A 9,212-nucleotide genomic window follows, 5' to 3' on the forward strand; every position below is an offset into this window, starting at 1 on the left:
GCCTGCACACCCTGCTGGGACCCCATTCATCCTCACCCCCAGCTTTAACATCTCTGGCTGCAGCAATGGCATCATCCCCAGAAGGGCCATCAACCAGGACCACCAGTACTGCTGGCACATTGGGCCGGCGCCCTGCATTGGGGCTCAGCAGATAGGTCCTGGCAAAGGTTATGGCTGCCCCTGGGGAAGGAGAAAGAGAAAGAGGGTGGTCACTGGTGTCCCACCAGCCACTGCCCTGGCTCCCAGCACAGTCCCTCACCAATGGCATTGCCGCTGGGCTCCTCATAGCGCATGGTGCGGATCTGCTCCAGCACGGCCTGCAGGTCGCTGGAACGGTTGAGGAGCAGCCAGGGCAGGCTGCGGTAGCTGTATGTGGCCAGAGCCACCTGCAAAGGTACAGGGGAAGCAGTGGGCACAGCTGCTCACCTGCACCTCCCCAGGCCCCCACTGGTGTGGCAGCATCCTACCTGTGTGCCTTCTGGGCCCAGGTGCCCCAGGGAGGACACAGTGTTGGAAAGGAGGGTGCGAATGGCGTCAGCACCAGAGGAACTGTCACGGGTGCCATGCACCAGGAAGATGATGTCACCGCGGGCATCCCTGCAGACTGTGAGCATGGAAGGGGTGAAGTTGCCACAGGAGCAGAGACAAGCCCAGCCTGTCCCTACAGTGTCCCCCTACCTGTGCGCTCGCTGACTGAGCTCTCAGTGCCTGGCACATTCCCCAGGAGTGGGCGGAGGGTGAAGGTGTATCTCTGGCCCAGGCGCAGCCCAGAGACCTGCTGGGAGCTGGCAGTACCAGGCACCGTCCTCCTCGTCTCCCCACCAGCTGCCACCCAGGAGACAGAGTCATGAGGACCAGCAAGACCCCTCAGGGATGCTGCTCCCCACCCCAGGACCACCTGCCTATCTCACCTGCAGGGGGGCTCCATGAGAGGATGTAGCTGGAGGCACCAGAGACAGAGGTCCAGGTGAGTGTCACTGAGTCTCTCTGCACCTCTGTCACACGCAGGTTGGTGACGTGGGCTGGAGCAGCTGCTAAGGAGAAGGAGGAAAGGGTGTCCCAGCCCCATGGGACAGCCCTCAGCCTGCTCCTGGCCCCCCACTCATCACCCTTCCCCAACCCAAGGCTTTGACAGCCAAACCCTTTGGTGTTCCTCAAGGCTTCAGCCCTGCCCCAGGGGTCTGATGTCCCCACAGCCTCACACAGTCCTTTACCAGTGACAGCAGTAACAGTCGCTGGCTCACTCTCCCGGCTGCCAGCCAAGCTGGTGATGCTGATGTGGTAGCGCTGGCCTGGCACCAGCCCCCCCAGGTCATAGGAGTTGGTGGTGGCTGGGAGCTGCTGGCTGTGCTGGGGCCCTCCTGCATGGGAAGAGAAACAGGTGAGGAGTTGCAGTGCAGGGGCTAGGAGGGATGCCAGGATGCCATCCAGCCATGCTCACCCTCAGCCAGGCGCCAAACCAGACGATATCCAGCACTGCCAGCTGCAGGCACCCAGGCCAGGAGCAGGCGGCGCTCAGACGCCTCTGTCACACGGAAGCTTCTGACAGGGGGCAGTGGGGCTGCCTCCGCTGTGGAGCAGAGGGGCAGGTATTAGGGGCAGGGTTGCCCAATGCCAGGCCAGGGTGCTGCCTCCCGCTCCAGCACTCACGGGTAGTGACGATGATGGAGACAGGGTTGCCCTCCCGGTTGCCAATTAGAGCTGTCACCTTCACGGTGTAGGAGACGCCACCCTCCAGGTCAGGGATGTCAAAGGAGCTCGTGTGGCCAGGAACTCGCCGGCTGCTCTCCGAGCCCCCTGCCAAAGACCACAGTGTCAGCCCCCCACCTCACTGCCCTCACAGACTGTCCCTGTCCCCATCCCGTGGTACCATCAGTGCGGCTCCAGACCACGCGGTAGGCAGTGGCTCCTGGCACACCAACCCAGGTGACACGGGCAATGTTGCTCCTGGACTCCTGCACCTCCAGCTGGGACACCGTCCCCACCTGCTCGGGTGCTGCAAAACCGAGATGGCCACTGTGACCCAGGTTCGCAGCAAGTGGCAGTAGCCAGCAGTGGTGGGCACAGGGACACCTCACCTGTCCGCCCTGTGGTGGTGACAGGCCTGCCCTGGCGGCCATCCACAATGGCAGAGACACCGACAGTGTAGATGGTGCCTGCACGCAGCCCCTCGATGGTGAAAGCAGTGGGGTCAGTGGGGAGGAAGCGGGATTGCTCCAGGCCTACAATACAGTCAGGCTGGGAAGGGTCCTGGCATCACTGTCATGGTACCCTGTGGCCCTCACACTCACCATCGCTGCCTTGCCATGTCAGCAGGTAGCCCCCAGCACCTGGCAGCCCTCGCCAGGTGATTCGCAGCTGGCTGGGACTGGTCTCTGTCACCCGCAGCTCCGAGACACTGCCTACTGCCGGATACTCTGCACCGCCCCAGGGCACCATGGTGTCACCTCAGGGTGCCTAGAGGGGCCCTGCAGACACCTCAGTTCCCTGAGGGCTTGTGAGGATATAGAGGACCAACATATACCAGTGGGGGAAAAACAGCATGCCGGGACCCCTGGTGCCAAATACCAGTGCAGACTTACTGAGGCGGATGGTGAGCGTGGCGGCGCTACCCTCCCGGCTGCCTGCCAGTGCTGAGACACGCACCAGGTAGGTGATGCCCTCACGGAGGTCGCTCAGCTCCAGCCCAGTCTGGCTGCTCGGGACACGCCTCGTCCTCTCTGTGCCGTCTGCCAGGATCAGGGTGGTGGCAGACACTCAGCAGCAGTTGGCTGGTGTCCCCCGAGGGGCCACCTGTGCCCCAGCCCATAGACTCACCCTGGTTGTTGCGCACCACCACTTTGTACTCAGTGGCACCGGGGACACCAGTCCAGCCCAGCCGCACCCGCCTGCCTGACTCCTCAATGAGTCGCAGGTTGGACACGGTGCCCACGGGCACCTCCACACCTGCAAGCAGAAACAGTGAGGTACAGCCACAGCCACACAGCCTGGATGGCACAGCCCCCATCCTCACCCTGGGTCATGATCATAGAACTGGGGGACTCCCGTGGCCAAAGGGGTCCCTGGGCTGAGCAATGCCACATGAGACATCCTTCCATCTCAAAGGTTTGGGAGGGTGGGGGACACCCCAGGGGACCCACAGTGTTGCTCACCTGTTTGGAAGGTTGTAACAGGGGTGGCCACCTCTCTGCCATCATAGAGTGTGTAAAGGGTGATGCGGTACTCAGTGCCTGGTTGCAGCCCTGTCAGCTGGTAGGCGTTGGCATTGCTGGGGAGTGACACTGTCCTGGGGGGCTCCAGTCCTGCAGGGATGGGAGAGTCACTACCGGCTGCCAGTGCAACAGGGTCTGTGGAGGGGACCAGGCACCCTGAGCCCACCTGTGGCTCTCTTCCACTCCAGACGGTAGCCGCGGGCATCACGGGCACCAGTCCAGACCACCTGGATGGATGTGGGGCCCAGGATGTTGGTCTGCAGCATCTGATCCACACCTTCCTCTGCAAGATAGACCCCATGAGCTGGGCTACCATATGCCACTCTGCTACCAGTCACCCAGCCTGGCACATCCCCAGTCCCCTGCACAGAGCAGGAGCATTACCATGTGCGTAGTGGGAGCTAGTCCCCACCCCGTCTTGCAGCAACAGCATCAGGGGCAGGGCCAGAGGCCAGCAATGGACTGGCACCACCCACGCCCACGACCTACCTGTCCTCTGCCGCACTGTGGCCGTGGGTCCCTCCAGCTGTCCAAAAAGCGGGGCCACCGTCACCACGTAGTTGGTGTTGGGCTGCAGCCCCCCCACTGGATGCGATGTCTTCCCAGCATCCAGGTCCACCCTGTGCCTGTCCTGTCCTGTGAGAGCCAGCACAGCAGTCCCTTGGGGGTCCAGGCAGTGGGTACCACTACCCCACAACCCATCCTTGCTCCCTGGGGCCACCAGCATATGGGGAGCAAGGTCTGGGAGAAGCATGTACCTGTGAGGGTCGCCCAGGAGAGCCGGTAGCCAGTGGCACCACTGACAGGCTGCCAGGCCAGCAGCATGCTCTGTGCAGAGACATTGTGGACAGCCAAGTGCTGCACACCCATGAGACGCCCTAAGGACAAGAGGTGTCTGTCACATCCTCCAAGCAAGAGTGAGACAGGGGGCAGCTGGAAGCACCTTTGTCTGCAAACTCACCTGCTCAGGGTTGGGGAAAGCCCCTTTGCCCCTGCTCTGTGAATGCTGAACTGCACTGAGGTCACCAAGTGCAGCCCACATAAAGGTGGCTCCCTCGAAGCACCCCAGCTCCAGCAAACTGGAGCTCAAAATGCTTTCCTCTTAATGCCTTAAATTCATTCTGCTGGTTAAGGCTGCCTGGAGCAGCTGAGGGAACTGGTTTGCCAAAATTTGATGCTTGTAAAAGTGGCCTCACCCCAGTTTCTGCCTAGCAATGCTTTCCAGCACCCTTGTGGAAACAGTGTTTTCTTCCCACAGAGCATGGCACTTGAATTGATTTAAAAAACAACAACTGTGGTTTGATGACCAACATTTTTATGTTACTTGGGGAAAGCTCCAGTGATAACACTTCCATAAGGGCTATATACGAGCTGGAAGAACACATCATGCTGCATCCCTTCTAGGAGCACCTTCTGGGGCTCAGAGCATCATCTAGTAGTCATGCCCACCTGCACACCCATCCCCACCCCTGCCAGGCTAGGCAGCCTCATCCCCATGGAGCGTGGTCGCTGGAGGGGCTGGGAACTTATCCCTGTCCCCAGCTCAGCCCAGCTCTGGGTGCACTGCTTACGAGTCCGGGTGGTGAGAGTAGCAGGGACAGCAGGCTGCTGCGTGGGGCGGGGTCGAAGTGTCACCACATACTCAGTGTCGGGGCGCAGGTTGCTCAGCATGGCTGACTGTGCGCTGGGCCCCAGGCTCTTCTCCTCCCCCTGGGCTGCTCCTGAGGGGTGGAGAGAGGAGTACAGGTGGACATAAGAGCACAGCATGCACCAGGCCCAGCAGCAAAGGGGTCTCCATGGACCAGCACCCTGCCTCGGGATGTCAGGCAGTGCCAGGAGTGGGGAGCACTGGGAGAGGCTGGGACAGCGGCCAGGGAAGGGACATCCGTGGAATGCCTGAGGCCAGGGAGGGGCTTCCAGGTGCTGGCTCCAGCCTCGGGCTCAGCTGGGACTGAGGTCTACCAGTTGCGCCCTGCCACCCCAGTGACCACGGGGGCATGCACATGCCTGAGCTCTCAGCCCTGGTTAGGGGCACACGTGGGGCCCCCAGCATTCATGCACACCCATGCCCACACTCTCAGCCCTGTGCACTGGAGCCTCAGGCTGCAGGAACACACACTGCCTCCACACTTCTGTGCACACACGTGCCCCACAGCCTGCCACGGGCACCAGCAGTGAAGGCAGGGCATGCAGACACCCGCAGCATGCTCAACATACACCTCTTGCATCACCCTATGCATATACCCTCCCATGCAAGCCCCTACTATGGGGGCTGTCCAAAGGCAGAGCATCCAGATGGCATCCAGGCAGGGCCATCCCCTCACAGGGACTATCCCCTTACCTTGCACAGCATAGCTGAGGCTGTAGCCCTGCAGGGGCTCAGGGCCAGGCTGCCAGGCCAGCCTCAGGAAGGTTGGTCCAGTCTCTACCACACGGAAATCCACTATAGAGCTGGCATGGCTCTCTGAAGACACAGGGAGCCAGAGATGAGCCTGCAGCCCCGTGGGCACCCAGCTGCTACTGCATTCCCATCCCCGCTGGGCATGGACACTCACGGGTGCGTGTTCGGCTGGACACTGACTCGCCAATGCTGTTGGCATACTGGGCAGTGACGGTGACCAGGTACTCCGTCCCTGCACGCAGCCCCCGCAGCACAGTGCTCATTTCCTGTGGTCCTAGGCTCACCTAACCAATGGCAGTGTCACCCCCTTGGCATCCCCAGGCCACACATGGGGCTGCCAGGGATCCCCGAGGACTCTGAGCAGGCAGGTAGGAGTACTCACCTCCTGTCTCTCTGCCACGATTGGCTGCCCCAGACCCGTCAGTGGCACATACTGCACCCGGTAACCAGTGACAGGGCCACTGGCTGCCGTCCAGCGGATCAGAAGCTGGTCAAGGCCCTGCTCCAGGATCTCCAGGTTGGAGGGGCCAGTATGACTTGGCCCATCTGCAGGGGAGCACAGGGACCGTTGACTCCACAGTGTATGTGGCAGGAGGGAGAGCTTGCCAGAGAGGCACAATCACATGCCTGCTGGGATGGTATGGCCAGGGGGCATTTTGGGGAGGATGGGTGCTCAGAGTGAGCACAGCCTGGCACCCAGCATTATCACACCTATAAGCCACAAAGATGAGTGACCATACCTGGGTGGTACAGAGTGCCTCCAATGCTCGTGCACACCCTGCGTGTCATCAGTGGCACCAGTGTCCCCAGCAGCTTGAAGTCACCAACATAGAAGAAGAAGGCATCAGTAGGCACAGAGGCCACACGCATCAGCTCCTTGTGGTCGGCATTTTTGATCCCTGGCAAGGATGGAGATGATGGGTGAGGGCAGGGACCCCTCACCTGGCAGAAGTTCCCCATCAGCCAGCACCAAAGCCTCACTCACCCACGGCAAAGACCTTGATGCCCTGTCTCTTCAGCTTTGCTGCTGCCCCCTCAGCATCATCCTGGGACTTGCCATCAGTGATGAGGATGCAGATCTGCAGGGCCAGGCAAGAGCCATGAGATCAAACCCAAGGTCCACAGACTCACCACATCTCTCACTGGTTGTCACCAGGACCACCACCCTGCAAGTACCTGAGGGACCCCAGGCCGGAGCTGTGTGGGACCAAAGAAGTTGTCAGCAACATAGCGGAAACCAGCACCAGTCCGCGTGTTGCCGCCCTTGTAGCTCAGCTGCTGGATGGCCCTCCGGACGCTGGTGCCATCGGTGTGCTGGGAGAAGGGGAACTCCACCCTGGGTAGCACAGGGTGATGTGTGACCTTTCAGTTCTGCTGCCCTGCCACCCCACAAGCTCCCTCCCTGGTGCTCACCGTGGCTCGTCGCTGTACTGTGCCACCGCGAAGCGCACTGCCTTCTCGCCCACCACCTGCACAAAGGGCCCCACCAGCTCATCCATGAAGGTGCGGATGGCACGGAAATTGTTTCTGCCAATGCTGGATGAACCATCCACCAGAAAGGCGATGTCAGCCTCCAGCACATCCTTGCACACTGCTGTGGGGTGGTGACAGTGCTCAGGGCATGGAGTAGCACCACAGCATGGTGATGCTGAGCCCCTCTTATCCTTCAGACCATGTGCACCCAGTGCTTAGCACCCACCTTGGTTCCTCTTCTGTGCTGTGGCAGCTGGGGGACCCGGGAGTGTGAGGAGGACAGCAAGGAGCAGGAGCCTGCCACTCATTGTGGGAGCCTGCGGGAAAAGGATGATGCCACTGCTGCCCAACATCAACCCCATGCCTCTGGGGACAGTGGTTACAGAGCTGCAGGCCTTGGGATATCCCAGTACCATGCCATATGGGACATCTGGTAGCCTCAGGAGGGTGCCAGTGCCACCCTCGGCATCACTGCTGGCACCCCAATCCTGGTTTGGGTTGGGAGGCAGTAGGGCCATGCCCAGCCATGTTACCTCACATTCCACCCCGTGCCAGGGGAGCAGCCAGCAGCACCTATTCGGCATGCTGGCTTTCTGAAAAGGGTCAGGTGAGCAGCAGCTGTGCCTGGCCACACAGGAGCGGTGCCGGTGGCTGCCCCACAGCACGGCACAGGCGGTGCCAGCTGCGCCACAGCACGGTCGCGTGGGTGCCCCGTGCCTGGCCACGCTCCAGCCCTCCCCGTTCAGCCCAGCCGGGCCTGGCCACGGCCCCGCTCGACGCCCGGTGCCTGGGGCAGCCGTGCCCCAGCCGCGGGAGGCTGCCAGCCCCAGCTGCAGGGTGTGCGCGGGCTCTGCCTCCACACGCCTTTCCCGCTGCCTCCCGCCTGCCTGCTCCGCGCCTCGGCACCCGCAGCAGCCCACTCGGCTGCTCCTGCCCACTCGGCTGCTCCTGCCCATCAGTGCCTCTGCCTGCTAGGGTTCCCCACCACTCCGGGAAGGGTGGCACAAGCGGAGGTCTCTAGGGCAGCGGGCCCAGGGTGCCCGCGATCCCACACGCCCTGCCGCTTCCCACGCACACAGAGCTGCGGGGGACGTCCGGCCTGACACCACTGCGATGGCCACGGCGGCTCCCGGGCGCTGCTGAACCAAGAAGGTGTCAGCCCGGCGGCTGCCCACGGCATGGGAGGCCAAGGTGTACCCGCGGGTGCCCACCTGGGAGGCTCGGTCCTGCCCCGCAGCACCCCTCATCTGCAGCGGGACCTCCTGCTGCACCCCCCTTTGGCCGCATGCACTCACCCACCGCCCCACGCCGGGCTGCCCCGAGCCGTGCCGTGCCGAGCCGAGCCGAGCCGGGCGCAGGCGGTGCCGGCGCGGAGCGGCCCCCGGCGCTCCCGCCCCTTTATTGAGGGCGGCCCGGAGCGCGATTCCTGGGGCGGGGGGGTGGGGGGGGCAAAGCGGGAGCGCCGCGGCCCCCGCCCAGCCCGCCCCCCCGCAAAGGGCTTTCGTATCGGCTCCCCGGGAACAGTAGGAAAGTGGCTTCTCGGGCTGTTCAGCCACAAAGTGCCACTCCTGCCTCCCGCCCACCGGTCGCACTCCGGACAGGGGCTGGAGGGCTTCGGGATGGAGATGAGGAAGAAACAGGAGGAGGATGGACCCCCAGGAACGGTTTCTGCTGGCAGTGCCACAGTGAGCTCAGTACAGGGCTGGGAGGGCTCCGAGGAGGCTCAAGAGGGTTTTCCCTCCAGCATCTCCATCCACCACATCCCAGGAATGTGGTGAGTGGCTCTGGAACATGCCAGCCAGGAGCCTGTCTTGGGGAAACATGTCCCCAGGGACCTCAGGGCACCACCTGGGCAGAGTTGGACAGAGCTGCCACGGAGACCTAAGCCAACTCTAGGTTAGAGCCTGGCTCTGAGCACCAGCCTTGGGCAGTACAATGGTGGTGAAGAAGGGCTGGTCCCTATGCCAGCACAGCTCCCACAAGACTGCAGGATGGCTGGGTCTTGGCCAGGACCTTTCCTGCACCCACACATCATGGTACCCATTATGTGGAACCTTAGCACCCATGGCTCAACTACAGGGACTGCCCTGGAGCCAGCTGTAGATCATCTTGCTCTGCTCTGGACA

At 62.3% G+C, this 9,212-nt stretch overlaps 1 protein-coding gene across 1 annotated transcript in view; it reads right to left on the reverse strand.

Annotated features, from left to right (window-relative positions):
• COL7A1 (collagen type VII alpha 1 chain) overlaps window positions 1-8,042 on the reverse strand; it is a 29,791-nt gene extending 21,749 nt beyond the window's left edge. The window contains exons 1-24 of the mRNA XM_054387612.1: window positions 7,313-8,042; window positions 7,027-7,207; window positions 6,790-6,949; window positions 6,599-6,692; window positions 6,354-6,512; window positions 5,996-6,159; window positions 5,768-5,897; window positions 3,971-4,090; window positions 3,702-3,848; window positions 3,379-3,495; window positions 3,153-3,302; window positions 2,818-2,946; window positions 2,583-2,729; window positions 2,292-2,417; window positions 2,079-2,222; window positions 1,871-1,996; window positions 1,651-1,797; window positions 1,442-1,570; window positions 1,215-1,361; window positions 899-1,034; window positions 679-809; window positions 468-604; window positions 260-386; window positions 37-180 (exon numbers count right to left, since the gene is read on the reverse strand). Coding sequence (XP_054243587.1) covers window positions 37-180; window positions 260-386; window positions 468-604; window positions 679-809; window positions 899-1,034; window positions 1,215-1,361; window positions 1,442-1,570; window positions 1,651-1,797; window positions 1,871-1,996; window positions 2,079-2,222; window positions 2,292-2,417; window positions 2,583-2,729; window positions 2,818-2,946; window positions 3,153-3,302; window positions 3,379-3,495; window positions 3,702-3,848; window positions 3,971-4,090; window positions 5,768-5,897; window positions 5,996-6,159; window positions 6,354-6,512; window positions 6,599-6,692; window positions 6,790-6,949; window positions 7,027-7,207; window positions 7,313-8,042 — 3,922 coding nt within the window. The remainder of the gene's footprint in view (window positions 1-36; window positions 181-259; window positions 387-467; window positions 605-678; window positions 810-898; window positions 1,035-1,214; window positions 1,362-1,441; window positions 1,571-1,650; window positions 1,798-1,870; window positions 1,997-2,078; window positions 2,223-2,291; window positions 2,418-2,582; window positions 2,730-2,817; window positions 2,947-3,152; window positions 3,303-3,378; window positions 3,496-3,701; window positions 3,849-3,970; window positions 4,091-5,767; window positions 5,898-5,995; window positions 6,160-6,353; window positions 6,513-6,598; window positions 6,693-6,789; window positions 6,950-7,026; window positions 7,208-7,312) is intronic.
• Window positions 8,043-9,212: the final 1,170 nt, after the last annotated feature.

Source organism: Indicator indicator, chromosome 15 (genome assembly GCF_027791375.1).
Source record: "Indicator indicator isolate 239-I01 chromosome 15, UM_Iind_1.1, whole genome shotgun sequence".
NCBI classification, from domain to species: Eukaryota; Metazoa; Chordata; class Aves; order Piciformes; family Indicatoridae; genus Indicator; species Indicator indicator.